Genomic DNA, 18,573 nt, shown 5'->3' with positions numbered 1-18,573 from the left:
GCTTGATGTACATACCAACTTCATACGCTATACATGACATTAAAGAGCACAACGAAGAATTAAACTCAAACTTCCATTTCTGGTATGATAAATCGGTCATGAAGCCATCCCAAAAATGGACGATATTACATTTTACGATCTAGGCAAGGCATAAGTGAACATTACAACCTCATTAGTAATCCCTTGTACGGATATATGTAGCACACGCTTCAATGAATGGAAGATCCGACCTAATGAGTAGTGGTTTTGAGAAAATATGGGTATAATTTACATGAAAAAAACATTCCTGTATAACATGGAATGTTATTGACATGATTTTGATTCTGAGGTTTTGCCCTAAAATCGGTAACGTGTAAGCTTTCATAATCTGCTCTGATTGGTGGTTGTACTTAGCGTTTCATTAATAATTAAGCTTCAAGCAATAATGCTAGTACACTAAAGACGTGTTCTTTTCAATTAAAATGCTTGTATAAAATATCGTTTGCTTTCAATATAATTCAAATCTTTCGATCGGTTTGGATACACTTGTCTTCAAATACTGGTATTTTTGTTATTCGTTATGGTGTTATTTCATTTATTCTTTCTTTCTGATCATGCTACCAATACTATTGTTTGAATGTAATTGTTTTTAGCTTTTCCTATCCTTACTTCTCTCACATCAATTTAAGGCAATTAGTGTCCGATACCTTTGGATAATTGTGTATTGAAGTAGTATCGTATTTTTCAAAGAGGTAAAATAAAACAAACACTTGTACAAGCTAATATCATATTGCCAGATTAGATTATTTATGTATATTTACCAAACACTAGTAGCAATGTTAATATATAATACGGAAACACAGTAAAAAAACATGAGTTTTGGCATGACATCGTCCCATGTGATAATGTTTCGGTGTTTCTATAAACTCGTCGTGAAGAGCAAGAACGAAACACCCAGAATTGTTTCCACATGAAACCTTCTGATACGAAAATATTGCATTGTTGCAGTCCACTAATAAGTGAATATAATGCACAGTATATCAGCATTCTAAATTCTTTCTTGTTAGGATAAAATATTATTTGTCAATGATTGATTTTTACATATACAGCGTTTAAATGCCTTATGACATACATCTTGAATAAAAAATAAATCAAGTATATTTACATTACTTTGTAAACAAAAAAACAATTAAAATTTCAATCCCACATTTATTACATAATCCATTAAATAGAAAGCTGACCATTGGTCATGATAATTACATTTCGATGACGTACCAATCATATATATACAAAACATTCTCACATTAATTGATCATATGAAACATTTTGCACTCTAAGCATGACGAACGAATAAAACCACCTTGTTCAATTGATTGCAATCTTTCCACTTTAGCTGATTGTTTTTTTTTTACGAACATTCCGACTCGACTTATCTGATATACTTTATGTAAGTGGTCGTAATTGTTTCCTTTCAATACGTTTGTTTTAATTTGGCACTGCTGTCATATGGGAGATTCTAAATGTATCATTTAAAAATAAAATGAGGTTTTGCATTTAGGAATTGGGGATTCAGATCATGGCTGCATATTTGTTTTATTTTGAATTGTACTACATCCAATTATTGTATTTTGTTCACTTAAATGGAATATGTGATACCAATCAGTTTCATGAACTATAAACATTTCATCTTCATTGAAGCCTTCCACATCATTGATTACCGTTATCTAAAATATTCCTGAGTTTGTGTGTCTGCACTCTTTATAGTATTATTACCATACCCAATTACATATATACCACTACTTCGAGTTTTACAAAATCTGAGACTCCTCATATTGTTCTTTGTTATTTTGCAGGTTTGTAGGACGACAACCAGAAATAACGGTGGAGTCATTACGCATGAGTTTAGTTGCCAACAGCTGTTGGTGAGTAAATATGATAGGATTACATAAATAGAGGTTTGGTGTAAAGAAACTGGTGAATAGATGTATCAAGACATGGCATCTATACATATAATTGTAATTTTGTTTTATTTATGGCATGCAAAGACAACATGAATATATCAGATGATGGTGTAAATACATATTGCTGACGATAATGAAAGCAACTTTATAATAACACTGGAAAATATAATTTAAGGTATGCAAGAATTGCCTAAAAAGGATATATCCACGATGATATACTGTGACAAGCAATATATATAATAATTGTTTAACTTTTCATGGCATTCACATTGAAATTAAACAGATCGTATTAAAAGTAGCTCAATGGATCTTTAATTATATTAAATTCAGAATGGCTTAAATGAACTATTTGATGTAGGATAGTATTAAATTGTCGCTTTAAAGCTTATTGCTGTACAAATGTTACATTTCTATAAAAAATAAATTAAAGAGTTGTATGGATCGAAACCATTCAATTACTCATACAGTACCTAATATGATATGCTTTCTATTGTGACAGACTCATTGATATTATTATCCGATAGTAAATGTCTTTGGATGCAGCCGTTTAGGCACATGTATTTTTCAATAAAATGGTAGAGTAGAAGCTATTATGTCTTTTAAATTGGCCTAAATTGAACCGAGCTACTATTATGTTATGTTGGTGTGGAATAGCCATTAAATTGACTTAGAGCGGAAATAGCATGATATATGGTATATACACGCATACGACTAGACCTTTTCAACTGAAAATTTGATTCATGCTGAGCAGGAGTAATCTCACAAGTGCGATATACAAAAACACATAAATCTAAGGATAATGCAATCTTCCCTAACTATTGTTCCGATATCATATCCTTATCTACACCTTAGAGGATCAAACCGCTGTATAGGTCTTTGTCTTAGCGACATATATGCAATGCACATCGCCCGAAAATAGTAGAAGCAATTTACCAAAACGGATAATTGTGAAGTTTAACATCGAAATTTTGACTACGTTCCATAGGGAATCCAATGCAGGTCTATTTGCGTGAAAGCTGAAAATTGATTATTTACCATTCCATTCCAGTTGTGTTCTCAACTTGTCTTGGTCATTCTGGAACCGTGTTCAAGTTTGAACAACATAATTTTGATTGGATGAGTTGGCAAAGAAGCACATAACTATCTGCTCAATATGCCAAAGTGTAGATAAGTCTTTCACATCGACGCCTTGGCTACTGAAGATGGTGGATATGCTGAAAAGTCCATATGACTGTATACATAAACATACTGTGAATTAGCTATTTTTATTCTTGATGTTATTATTCCCATTAAGAAAAAAGTGTATGGCATTCACTGTGTTGATCCATTTCATGATGGTATTCATTCAACAATACGTTCAGCTATAGTTATTTGGATTGTTATATATTATGGGTAAATCTAATACAATTCACCACAAGTGAAGTATCGGGCAATAAGAATTTTCAACCAGGTATGATGCTTACATTTTCGAGCAAGTTCAGAAAATTTCTATTTTGTATCAAATTTGTGTTTTGCTGTATAAGCACTGTTTTTGATGCAAGAAAATTTTTGATTCCAGTTGTTCTATAAATAAGATTTTATTGTTCCGAACTAAAATTTCGCAAAATATCTGCCATTGCATATGACCCAATATTCTCTCTGTTTGCAAAAGCATAACTTACTGTTTCAAGTTTACAATTCTTTTTGAATTAGTACATGCGCTCGTTCCATCCACCCATGAATGCTTCAACTTCGTCGATTTCATCTTGTAAAGGCAGCAATCTCTATTTTCCTTATGATAACCTTTCAAGCGAGCTGCTTAACTGACACCCACTCAGTGCCAAGCAACAAATGATATTTATTTGAACCTCTTGTCACGCGTATTTAGTTGAAGCCTTTAACAGATTTCACATATTGCATGATCAAAATGTTAGAGACAGAGCCAGAGCTCAGTTGCTACATAGGCACCACATATAATATGAAACAAAAAAACGGAGACGGACGATAGTAGACGGACCAGACTACGATGATTTAACTACAACTGGATGAAGATGGAGAATTTACTAAACTTCAATGAGAGAGGATGAATTATGAAACATTGTAACACATGACATTAGCGACATTGATATTATCCTATAAATCACAACTTATAACTGAGTTTTACTTTAATTGTTTGTAAGACACATTTAGTTGAATGTATGGGATAGTGTGGATCTCATCATTCTGAACCACTTTTATACCGGCATATGGCCTATACACTGAATGCATGGATTTATCATGTAAAGGCAACAGTCATTATTTTCCAATATGATAAACTTTTGGTAGAGCTGATTAACTGACACCCACTCAGTGCCAAGCAACAAAGGATAGTTATTTTAACACCTTATCGCACGTATTTAGTTGAAGCCTTTAACACATTTCAGAGATTGCATGATCAAAATGTTAGAGACGGTGCCAGAGCACAGTCGCTACAAAAGTACCCCAATGACTGAAAACGAAGACACGGAGTCGGACGATGGTAGAATGACCAGACTACGACGGTTTAACTATCGCTGGACGAGGATGGAGAATTTGAGAACTTCAATGAGAGAGAACGAATTATGTAACATTGTGACATATGACAATAGTAACATTTATAGGATACTATAAGTCACAAATTATAACTGATTTTTACTTTAATTGTTTGTAAGGCACATGTAATGGAATTTATGGGATATTATGGATCTCATCATTCTGAACTTCTTTTATACCGGCATATGGCCTTTAAATTGAATGCATGGATTTATCATAGAAGTGGCTTTAAAGTGTGAAGCATTGTGGATTGTAATGTAATTAATAAGAACAAATTGTAAGTTATTAATTTATTTGCGAGACGTTTCACTTCTCATTTTGACTGGAAGTTGCATAGTTTATGTCATTTTTGTTTAGTATCTATCTCTCTTTCCATCTATCTTTGCAGCCTATAAGGTCGACTTATAGTCAAATTAACGTAAATGCAATTTCATATGATATCTAATAATCTCATTGAATTTTATATCACGCCACTCTTTTAATCTCTGAATTATAAAGATTGAAAAAAATAGTTTGGGTTAGTGGTTCAATCTTTCGCAGTCATATTAGTTCATGTCTTGGCTGAATAATTGCGGAAAAGGGTCAGTTATAAATTGTCCTAGATGGAATCCATAGAATTTGCAAATTTTGTTGCATTTTGCAAACATGTTACGAAAACTAAAAGCTATTTGGAAATATAATATACGTGTGTCAACAAAATTACATTCGAGTTGAATGCAAATAGTCCTGAAATTCTGAATTGAAAGATTTTAATTATATCACCAGCCAAAAGTTATCAAGCATGCCGTGTTGCACCTCCAAACTTTAAAGACAATGTTCAGAAAGGTGAATTAAAGGCAAGTCCTCAATTTCATATGATGCTATAGGGTGATGTACCTTCGTCGTAGTCTGAAGAATTGTTCTTATATTGCAATTGATATTCAAATTCATTATATTGCAATTTGTTCTTAATATTAAGCATATATTGTGGGAGAATATCTTATAGCGTAGGTTAAACTAGTTGCATAAATAAAGAATATTTTTAATATCAAAATTAATTTGGAATCAAGCTTAACAAATTAACTAGACAGTGGCAAATTTCTTAAATCTGAATATGTCATCTGCGAGGTAAACAATCTCTGCAATTTCCGTGTCATCAGAGTATCAACTGGTGAAACAAATTATTACGAGTCTATGCTCCTAAAATAAGAAACATAAAAGGGTAAAGACAACAAGCTTTGTAAATGTTCACGAATAATTTATTTCCGTATATTATAAGAAAACAATATGCTGAACTAATGTAACTTTCAAAATGTTATAATGACAATATCAAACCCAAACATTCCTTCATCATTGTATAATAATTTCTCTGGTGCTTATCTAATTTCTTACAAACATAGCACACTGGATGATCAGCATCATTTTGAAATCTCCTGACAATAAATTAGTTAATGGTTCAGAAATTATGGAAAACGTGGAACAAAATTTCCGATAGTACCCAGCCATACCCGAAATTTGCATCAGTTGCATATCACTGATAGGCACAGTGACTACATACATAGCTTCGACCTTAGCATCTATAGGTTTAACTAGTCCATGCCCCACGAAATGTCCTATAAGTGTTAGACAGGCACGGCAAAACTCACTTTTGGATATATTGATTGTCAAACTTGCATCACTGAGTTTATTTAAGAATTTCCGATTTGTCGATAACTATTCTTTCTAGGTGTTACTGTAGATGACGACATCATTGATGTAAGCATCAGGATTATCTAGCCCAGGCGTAATCATGTTCATTAAACGTTGACTTAACTAATTACATGTTTAGCCTGACCATCTCTCTCAATATATTCCCTTAACATATATATGTGGCAAAGTTGTATCTGTTCCGCCTCCCATGTGTATTTAAAACATAATTTAGATCATTCACTTTCTTTTCATCGGTTTAAGGATCATGTTACTTGGCCTTAAGAGGATTTTGTGGTATGGGCAAGAGAGCCAGAACTATATCACCATCCTGAAAATTCCTTTCCCTTGTATTTTTGTCTTACCTTATTTTCATTTCTGCCTGAGTAGAGTGCAGAGTAGTTATAGCGACCTCAAAAGCCTTAAACAAGTTGTGCTTAAAATTGGAAACATATTACAAAGAAGTTACTCTGTTAACTCTTCAATTGTCCACGCACAGTATGTCTTAAAATTTGTCAAAATGGACTGAATCCTAAATATTCTTGAACTAATTCCCTAACAGCAAACAAAAGTAAATTAATGCATTCACCCCGATCTTTAACTGTATCAACACAATATGACTGAATCATATTGTTCACATTTGGAGAAATCTTTTAAAAGCCCTTTGGCTATCAGGGTGTTAGGCAGAAGATTTGATTTGATATTTTGCCTAATTCGTGCATAAATTGCTGGAAAACGCCAGACATAAAATTTGACACATGATCTCATTGAACAGATTCGGAAAGGTCAAATTGAGTATAAACAAAAGTTTATCTAAGCTTTCACTATTGTTTTAGTTTTGACATTCCTCAAACGAAATGCCTCTGGGAATCTTGTTGACGCATGCATTATGGTCAACTAGTATTGTGTATCATACTTTATGTTAGGTAAGGGACTGACACAATCTACCAGTATTCTGCTAAATGGTTCGTCAAATGCAGGAATAGGTTGCAAATGATCCTTAGTATTTTCCTACCATTTGACAAGTTTGACAATATCTGCTGTATTTAAAAACATTTTTAATTGTTGGCCAATATGAGTGATTAACGATCGTGTGATATGTCTTATTAATCCCTAACAGACCAGTAGAAGGCGTTTCATGGGCCAGACTAAGAATTTCCTGTCTGTACAATTTTGGAACTACAATTTGATATGGTACATATTTCAGATTACGAAGCGAAAAGACTTCTTTAATCACTTACTGATTAACAGCTGAATCCATGTAACATATACAAGCCTTCGAACTCGAAATGTTCAATTAGGTGATCGTATAGTTTTCATCTGTATTTAATGCACACATGTTTTACTTGTGTCACTATGTTTGCAATATTACAACGGAATAAATCCAGAAAATAATTTCATATTAATTTTGATTATTTCCATTTTCAGAATAATTTTATTCAGATATATACATTGTTTTGTATCTGAAACCATACTCAATGACAAATATATATCAATTGTACAGTTTCTGTATTTGTTGATCGATCTTCGTCAAAATGTGATGGAAGTTACACTAACAGTTATGGACATTATGTCTTTACTGAGATGTATAAAACATTTATGTTGAAACGTTCAAACGATCCATTTAATTTATGCACATTTTAAATGTTTAGTTCGTGATTCTCTTTGGCTAACAAAACATAATTTAAAAGTCTTTTGACAATATCCATATAATTAGAACATATCTCCTCTAAAACATCGAAATATCCCTTTGATGCTAACGCGAAATAATCTATATCTAATAAAACTTGAATGTGAAGATGCGGACAATCACACCTGTTTCCATCTTCGATAGGCAAATGTTTTTATGATTATATGCTTTAATAATAATACCCTTATGTAATTCTAAGTAATGTATATATGTGACGATGCTAAGCAGAATATGCGACTTTGAAAAGATGGTGTATGTAGTTCCAGACAAATATTATAGTCTAATGAGCTCTTTATATTTCCATTGAAAACTTATGTAGCAATGGATATTGTCGCCTCAGATAATTTATAATACAACATAAGATACGTCTGCAGATTTCATGTTACAACAAGAACACCAGAAGAAAGAATGATGTCAATTGTCCAACAACACTACTCTATATACCAGCAACAGGGTGAAAACGTACAAAGAGCAATTTGCAACATTGTAGGAGTCACACGATGCATCCATTCTAATAGCACTTTGATTCTTAGAATATTCCATCGGACCAACCTATCGCATGGTAAAAGTCCAAAATGTTTAAATATATTTACTAATACTTTTATTTATAGATCCTAAGCAATTTTACGAACTTTATTAAATTAAATGTACCTTATGCACGTGTGAAATTTCAACTAAAGATGATCACCACGATTTTAATTCATGAATAACAATTAGAGACTTTAATGTGCAGGAGTTACATTACACTAAGCGACAATAAATCGTCTAACATTCTGTATTTTATATAACGCAACACGACGCTTTTAATAAAATATGTGAACCCAGAGAAAGTTTTACTCGATGATCTGAATTGTCATTTCAGCAATGTCAGTTACTTACGATAACCAATCTCCAAAGACAAGGCATCAACACAGGCGTTGATCTGATGCTTCTTATTAGCACTGGTGAACTAATCGGAAGAAAACGTCAATTAGACGTGTGCGACATTTGCTGTGGAAACGATCTTTGCAACGATGCTGATTGTATATCAGTCCGAAGTAAGTAGATATCCAGAGAGCGTCTTAAGGTGTACGTAAAGAATTTTTAAACTCCAGCATTTTACTACATTGACATATGAAGACATCGAAGCTTATTTAAAGCTATGACTCTGCAGTAAAAAGTAACTTCCCTTCATATTTATATCACCTATTATATATGCATAGAAAAGTATCCATACTATATACCATTTATTCCAAAACAGCAAACGGTAATGGGATTTACAGATTATATTAGAATTCAAATAGTATCTTAAATTTAACATCTATATCTATATACATCGCACATGAACAAAGTTTGTCTTGTCTGGACAGTTTTTAATGTACATGTGCAGAACTCTATGCATGCATTTACAAATATGTGTCTTGCAGGCTGGAAAGCTGATTAGATGGATACACGCGTGTGTATAGATATCGATGTATTCATATTAAATGTGGAAATTATAACTTCACAAAGATACTGCTTTAATATCATCCAGGTTCATTTAATCTCGACATTGTACTTAAAATGTCATCTATATCATCCTTAAATATATGGTTTTCTAGTAACAAATTCATAACAGTGGTATTAGTGTAGTAGGATTACTTGTAGCAGAAATAGTAGTAGTAGTATGTGTGTAACAGTACTAGTGTGGTCGTAGTAGTAGTAACAGCAGCATTCATTGTCATCATCAATAGTAAAAGTAGAGATAGGTAGTAGCAGTAGTAGTAGCGCTAGCAGAAAAAGCAATGCATTCAATATTAATAGTGAGCACGTGCCATACAAAGCGATGAATATTATGTGATAGCAATATAGATATATAAATATATAGTATGTAATATTTAAATTATATACTGTGATACCATTATTATTATTATTATTGCAGGAAGACTCGCCACATTTGCCAAAGCAGGCAGACTTAACTACACTACCCTAAGAATCATGTAATGAGGTGCATGGAGCCAGAAGGCATGTGTAGATACCTTGTTTGGATACGCAATAAAACACTATACATCACATAGATCTCTTACTTAATCTACGGTTTAATCATTATGTTTTAAAATATATCACATGAAATACACAACTTACTGAAAGAAGCATTAAAAATAAATAACAATACAACGAAAGAATAGTTGTTTATATCAAGCAATGAGACAATAGATCAAGCGCAACATTGATACTTGAAAAATATTGAAATGTAACAAAACGAATACTTTAACAGTATAAAAGTACACACACACAAACACAGATATATATATATATATATATATATATATATATATATATATATATATATATATATATATATATATATATATATATATATATATATATATATATATATATACCAAGAGACAGACAGACAGATATAGAAAGAGAGAGATATTGTTTCAATTCAGTTCAAGCTACTACTGTCTGCGTAGCCAGTCATATTTCAGTTTTCACAACTCTTTCTTGGCGCTTCAGTCTTCAATGAATTGGGATCAACAGCAACGTTTTATAGCTAAAGTTTCCATATATAAACACAGCACAATTGGATATCCTGTCAGAATACATACGTATGTTCATTCTGATTAAATTGCTATCTTCCGGTGTACGAAATCTTTCCATATATTAATTACTATATGTAAATGGCTAGTAATGTCCTGGCAAACAGGTGAAAAATTGACCCCTTGTCAGTATACCCGTGACAATTTATATACGTGATATGCGCTAAACAAAGCGCATATATATATATATATATATATATATATATATATATATATATATATATATATATATATATATATATATAACATAGATTCAAAATAGTTTTACGAATAGATTTGCGACGTAAACTCTTAAGTCAATCCGTTTCTCAAATCCGAGAGAGAGAGAGAGAAGAAAGGAAGTTCAATCCTCTTGAAAGAGGTGTCACTTGATGATGTTGTAAATACAGCTACATGTTGGGGAAGCTTGGCATGAGAGAATACACGGGGTCGAGCTGTAACGACAAAAGTCTGTTTGAGCTTCTGGCCAGCAAAACTTTATTGAAATACTCAACATATAAACTTACATTTCAATATCAAACTACAACAAGCTCAATTTTCTGATATAAGAAATGCATATAAAACTACGATATCCTTTCACTTACCAACATCATACTTGTATAATAACTGCCGTTTAGAATGTAATACAGATAATTAAATATCGAATAAATTCACGATAGCAAAAGAATCTAAAATTCAATATTTCAGTCTAATATCGTAATTGAAATATATTTTACTGAATTTATTCTAAAAAGTCAACATATTAAACTCTATTATTTAACGAGTATTTTATTTCTAAATTAACTTTTACTGAGTATGAAGTTGGTAGCGAACGTTGCTTTTACTATAATCAATAATATAATTATAAGTAAATATAAGTTCTTCAAACAATTAAACTTTCTAATACATTATATTAAAAAATAACAAAGAAATATTAAAATAATCTAATGTTTAAACGTACTGATGTTAGATTAACATCTTAGCACTAAAAATTCCTATAACACTGAAAGTCTTATACTATGAAAAATTGTACATAGATCATAATCTTACCTGTAAAGACAAAAGTCTGTTTGAGCTTCTGGCCAGCAAAACTGGTGTCAACCCGTGGTTGTGGTTTTATATACCAATTTCTTAAGACAACGCCAAATATGGCGCGCTCCTAGCTCCTTGCGAAGGCCAGAATCTCCAGTGAGGCTTCTTAGTCTCTTACAGATTATCGTCTAGATCTATGTATGTCATTAGACAGACAATTCTACAACGTCAGCGCGATTAGTAATAGCTTATGATTTTTCTAGGTGTCCGCAATGCGGTACTTTACATGTAGCTTTTTGTGTGTGCCGACTTTAGGATACAAGGAAAATGTATGTATAGACGGTATGTACTTGATTATAAGGGCGCAATCTGTATTAAGTAGTATATAATTGTAATACCGAAATAAATGGATTCAATCTCAATATATTTTAATAGAAATTTACTTTCAATATAATTTATCAACTTACTTTGAATACCATTTAGAGAAAATTTCAATCTTGTTACTTGTACTAAAACATTATGTCCTAATAATAACATCGCCTTTGAAGTTTTGGTATAAAGCAACTTGCTCTGTCAATAGTATCCGTATATATCAAATCGTGATTTTCCCATGGCAATAATGATCATGTTTTTATAGTTATTATACTCTCTAAACATGGATCTAAATTTCGTTGAATATTAGATTTAAAAAGGTGAAAATAACAAGAAAATGATTTCCATGTAAAACCATTTATAGAAACTAACATTTTTATACAAAAAAGAAACAACTATACAAAGTCCAGAAAATAAATATTATTGAGCTCCACTCTGGGTTCTCTGTTGTCATCTCTGTCTTCACTGATGTTTCCAGTCTCTCCCTCTTTCAAAAATCATACAATACAACATTTTGTTTATATAAAAAAGCAATGATATAACATAATAATCAAGATGATGAAGCAACATTTGATCTACTAAACTGTGACTTAAGAGACCTGTATGATACATGTGTAAATGAAGATGGACATTGTAGGAAAAACAGATTTTTGTACACCATGAGCCTGCTGATATACTGCAATTTATAGAAAGTAACCAGAATCTAAACACTCTTGACATAGTCATAATGTAAGGCTAGTGATAAAATTATTGCCGTTAAAAATGATTTCAAAAATGTACACGGATACACCCATCTGAATTTGGATCAGCACCTGGCTGATTTTATACTAACTGTTAGGAGAAACGATGGATTTGAGTTTGAATCGAACACTTTACGAAACGTAATCAGATCCATTGCTAGCCACCTTAAAATCAAGAAATATGCAAGTACAATCATGTGAGGAACAGATACACATTTTGCTTTAAAAAGGGAAGCTCTTCGGGCTAAGCAAAATATTTAAAATCTAAAGGAAAATGACATAAACACGATCGGATTAAACAGATCACAGATGAACAAATAAATGCCTTGTATAGCAAAATAACAAATGGGTATGGAAGAACCTGAAGCCATTGTAAAGACATAGTGGTTTAACTACTCTGTGCATGTTTGAGTGAGGAGAGTGACTCAATATTACAATCTAAAATGGAGGGGTGTTTCAATGAAGAAAGATGTGAATGGCCTCGATTATCTTGAACTCAATGAAAGGTAGACAAAATCAAGAACAGGAGACAAACGTGTAATTTTCAACAGAATCAGATTATCAGCCACCCATTCTTCGGATCGAACATCAAAGTACGAAATATGTTTGTTAGGAACCTCTCGCAAAACGTGAGCGAGATCCATACCTGGGTCAAATTCTTTTAACAGACGAATTCTCAAACAGGCCCACGCAGCGGAAACGATTTGAAATTGACAATGACAGTCAGCAGTAATAGCAAAATATGGACAGAAGCTATTTCAATGAAATGTAGTTAGGGTTAAATTGTTTAACTACCTTTTGTTCCTTAATTATTTTGATGTTTCTGGCTCGAACCGTACAGTTCCTATATATGCGAATGACCACCCTGTTACTGTTCATGACAACGAACGCTGCAAATTCAATGTTCGAATGCACATTATTTTAAAAATAAGTTGACTATTAACTATCAGCCTTGTATTTTAATTTCATTTAATATTGCTAATGAACTAATATAGCAGTTAATATGAATGAAGTCTACAGGAAATTCTGAATCACTACAGAACATCTTGTTTGAGCCTACGTACATGCGAGGCGTTGTAAAGGGTTCATTCCCATAAAGTGAATTATTTATTGCCGTCAGTTTTATATCCCATATAAAATGAAAATTTGTATGTGGTATACATAAATTATATGAATAGTATAATGATATACAAGTCCTTTTATAAATGTTTCACTGTAAGTACACTCGGCAAGCCTCGTTTCCTTTTAATGAAAAAATTATACATCTCGTGGTATATCATTGATACAGCATACAAGATGTATATATGTATATTAAAAAATTATATATATATATATATATATATATATATATATATATATATATATATATATATATATATATATATATATATATATATATATATATATATGCTGTATAAGTAAAACTGACGCACTACAGTGCAGTCACCAGATTACGTTGTCAAGCCACATAGTTAAAAGGAGACAACACAAACAAATAAACAGCAATGCACAAAAGTAATAGCTATTCAGATTATGCATTATAGCTGATGTATATATTAAAATTAATTTGTATCATAATTTCTAATAGTCTTTATATATGACATGAATTTATAAAATCCCACAAAGTCAATATCGGTCATTGTGTCTTAAACAACTGCTCGAAAGATTATTAAATGTACATCTTTATCCTGATATCTCTTTTTATGTAGGACCGTGTGTACACGGGAACCGTGTCTTTTGTTAGAATGATTAAAGAAAGATACGTTTAGGTTATATTACACACGTTTTAAAATATATAATAATGTGATAAATGAGATTATTGCAGCGTGTTGCGCAAATTCACAGTGTTTGAAAACACGAATGTACTTGAATACCATTTTAATAAATTTTAGAAATTTGCAAGCATTTCTATCAGACTTTAATAAAGTTCGTAACTGTAGGTGCATATGTGTATGTATATGTGCTCAAGTCTTTACGACTGCACATAGTATTTCTATAGCTGAGGACAAAGATAGATACAAAGCTCGATTTATTGACTGATATTCGTGTTAAATTGGGTAAAACACTTATCGAAGTATAATTTATTAAATCATCATTGATATCGTTCAAGATAAAATAACGATGACTGATGATGTTCATGGAGATGATAATGGCTACCTAAGCTCCTCTAAGGGACACGTTTACCATTTCCTTTCAATTCAGTCACACAAGTGGATCCCTTGCTGAATAGTTTTCACCAAGACTCAAATACTTGATACCGTTTGGCCTGACTTTAAACGAAATTATATATGTGGTTCTGTTAGAAACTACGCCAGTTGAAAGTTATATACGCGTTATCTAATGCAATAACATGCAGATGCAAAGGTTAAAACAGATATGATATAATTTATTAGACATATAATTTAGATTCCACTGCATTTCAAGTATATTCATTTACATAATATGTACCTACATTTATGCCCTTGCCGATGGTGCATCATAAATGTATTGTATATTCTTATCTATATAGCTGCACAAAGTGTAATGTGTATAATGTATGTATGTGTTTAAGTATGTATGCATGTATGTATGTATGTATGTACGTATTTTTGTATGTATGTATGTATGTATAAATGTATGCATGTATGCATGTACGCACGCACGAACGGACGTACGTACATACGTATGTACGTATGTATGTATGTATGTACGTACTTACATACGTACGTACATACGTAATGTATGTATGTATGTATGTATGTATGCATGTATGCATGTATGACTGACTGACTGACTTTATTTCCTCTTCAACAGAGATTACGTCAGATTAATCAAATTCAGGATAATACAAGATCATAAAATAGAACATAAAAGTGACAACAAAAAATAGTAATAATATGTCCGCTACCGCATTGACAAAACGAAATGTCTCAATACCTGCAATTATGGAAATCTGCAATCATTTGGCTGAGCATGGCACTGATCTTTTAACAGTTGCTTGATGATGATAATATTTCAAAAAGTTAATAAGTCTATATTCTTATGTGCTTAACATTAACTTCGAGATAGCAACGAAAAAGAAATGGAAAACTTATAACAGATATATGTATGTATGTATGTATGTATGTATGACTGACTTTATTTCCTTTCAGAAGAGATTTCATTCAGTTAATTGTTCGTTAAATCAGAAAAGATAGGAACATAGCTTGACATTAATGGACTTACAGTACGCTATATATATATATATACATATATGCACATACATATATATGAGTACATACACACATCTACACACATACATACACATATATATCAACATATATTCATACACACATACATATATACATACACACATATATATATACATACACACATATACATAAACATATACACACATATGCACAAATATAAACATATGTAAACACGTCCACATATATACATACATACATGCACATACATACACATATATGCATATACATACACACACATATACACATATATACACATACATACACATATATATATATATACATACACATACACATACACACATACACACATACATACACACACATACATACATACACATACACACATACACATATACATACATATACATGCACATGTATACATATATATATACATAGATGCACATACATACACACATATATATACACACATACACAAATATATAAAAATATAAAGAAACGCAAAGAAAACGCAATATCTAAGCACATGAGTGAGAGAACTCATTGCAAAGAAGATATATATGCAACATAGATTAAGAGAGGAAAATAAAGGAATTGGAATTATTTACATTCGACTGTAACGATTTAAATGGATTATCATGTTCTGTCTCACTTAGAACGCATGTAGATAATTTATAAGCTCGAAATGAAATGGGTCCATATTCCTAGTTTACTGAACAAGCATAGAATCATATATCGTGTTCAAGGTCATTTGTTCTTCTGTACATTGTGTTTATTCCATCAGCCACCACATACATGAACGCCTGCCATGATTGATCATCCATAGAATCAAAGATGCACACTCTCTTGCCCAAAAGGATATGAAGTAATGAGTCATTGTCCTGACCAAAAAGCCAGTGCGAGTCTAGAATGTCGATTGCATCTATTAGTTTTTCAAACATAGTATTAGGTTTGTCGTTTAGGGCTTGGCAGTATAGTAACATATGCTTGGCTCTGTAGTTAATCTTTTGCAGACTTCACATTTATATTCATTCTCTATTGAAATTGAAAACATAGTTAAATAGGCAATGTTAGCGAAAGTCCAAGTTTTATTAGGAAAACATTTACCAAGCTTCCAGACAGCGAGGGGTTGAAAACTAGTATGGACACTTGCATAATGTAAATGTTCAGGTCTCATTTCAAGTTTAGATCTCCACAATGATTCTTCGCAGAATGAACTGACGTTTTAATATGCCTCCTCCAGACTGGATTCGGGACAGAATATAGGGTGTTTACGTATAGGTGGAACAAAACCGATAAGCTGGTATTTCAAAAGAACACGATATATATCTTTAACAAAACCTACGCTTTCGCTCTCTTGCATCAGAAAGTCAAGAATTCTTCTGTTGAATATAATTTTACATGCTAGTGAACCATTAGCTCTGCAGATTTTATTGAAGAAACCTAATTTGATTTTATCTACATGTCCCTCTACTGACCACAGTCCAAGACTGCTAATTGTTGTTTCCGTAGAAGAGCGCTGATGAAGCCCTATAATTCTTCTTGCAGCTTTTCTTTGACATACTTTTAGATCATATACCTGTGACTGGCTCAAGTTGGACCATGATTCGCATCCATATGTCATTGCAGGTAGTACTATTTTTGACCATATTTTAGAACTATTAATTTGATTCATTCCATCTTTTAAAATGCCAGTCTCAACAAGGGAATAAAATACTGATCTTCCTTTATCACAAGCACTTTTCACTGCAGCAGTATTAGAAAGATCTGTGGAGAGAGCAACCCCAGCATAGGTTCTAGAAGAGACTATTGGAATCCTTTTATCTCCGAGCATGAACTTATATTCTTGCATGATTCTTTTCTTCGAAAATATGACAATATTGCTTTTGTCAGCATTATACTGGAGTCTCCACTTCGATGCATAGTCATGAAGGTTGCGAAGTAAAACACACATACCATTAAATTGACGAAGATAGCAAGACGTGTCATCCGCTAGTAAAACACAGGGGATACTTAAGGTACCAACTTGTATTCCAGATTTTGTTGACTCCATCAAGGATATTAGGTCATTTATCATGACTAAGAATAGCCATGCTGATAGCGTTCTTCCTTGTCCTACCCCCTGATTGACTGAGTATGGTTCCGAATGATTCCCGTTGAGCAGAACAAGGGCCTTAACTTCTCAAAAAGAATTTTTAATCAATCTCCACAGTTTTCCTTGAACTCCGAGATAGAATAGCTTATAAAAGAGACCATCATGACATACTGTATTAAAGACCTTAGCATTATCCAGGAATGCAGCATAAACGTTTGATTGACCTTCTATATAATGGGCTATTCCCTCCCTTATAATAAAGGCTGCAGTGATGCCACTGCATCCTCTTCGAAATCCCTGTTGTAAAGGATGAGGGGAATTGATTCTTTCACTAAAAAGTATTAGCCTTTTCAACAATATTTTTTCAAATACGTTTTGAAAAACTGGAACGATTGAGATATCTCTATAGTTATTCATATCTAGTCTGTCTTATGTCCCACCTTTAAAGATAGGTATAACATTTACAGTTTTGAAGTAGTCAGGATAGGTTTCCAAGGAAATCATGCTACTATACACTTTACAAAAATAGAACTAATCGATTGACAGGCAAACATTAAATACTCTTCATCTATTTTATCATGTCCACGTGATTTGTTTCTCCTCAGCTCTCGTACAGCCTTTTCAATGTCTTTCTGTAGTATGGTTTCACACATATCCTTATCTGCTCCGTCATCAATATTTGAATCCACAATATTCTTCATTTTGTTTCTGATATCCGTTGCAAACGATTCGTTATAATGAATATCTGGCATTTCAGT

The 18,573-nt window shown here is 32.3% G+C and overlaps 1 protein-coding gene across 1 annotated transcript in view; it reads left to right on the top strand.

Annotated features, from left to right (window-relative positions):
* Positions 1-9,876, top strand: part of LOC149794493 (uncharacterized) — a 29,904-nt gene extending 20,028 nt beyond the window's left edge. The window contains exons 8-10 of the mRNA XM_089966579.1: positions 1,833-1,901; positions 8,708-8,882; positions 9,746-9,876. Coding sequence (XP_089822705.1) covers positions 1,833-1,901; positions 8,708-8,882; positions 9,746-9,807 — 306 coding nt within the window. The 3' untranslated portion in view covers positions 9,808-9,876. The remainder of the gene's footprint in view (positions 1-1,832; positions 1,902-8,707; positions 8,883-9,745) is intronic.
* Positions 9,877-18,573: the final 8,697 nt, after the last annotated feature.

Source organism: Sinohyriopsis cumingii, chromosome 8 (genome assembly GCF_028554795.1).
Source record: "Sinohyriopsis cumingii isolate HCF-2022 chromosome 8, ASM2855479v2, whole genome shotgun sequence".
In the NCBI taxonomy this organism is placed as follows: domain Eukaryota; kingdom Metazoa; phylum Mollusca; class Bivalvia; order Unionida; family Unionidae; genus Sinohyriopsis; species Sinohyriopsis cumingii.
Note: the sequence above shows the minus strand (reverse complement) of the source record. Positions and strands in the feature narration are given on the sequence as shown.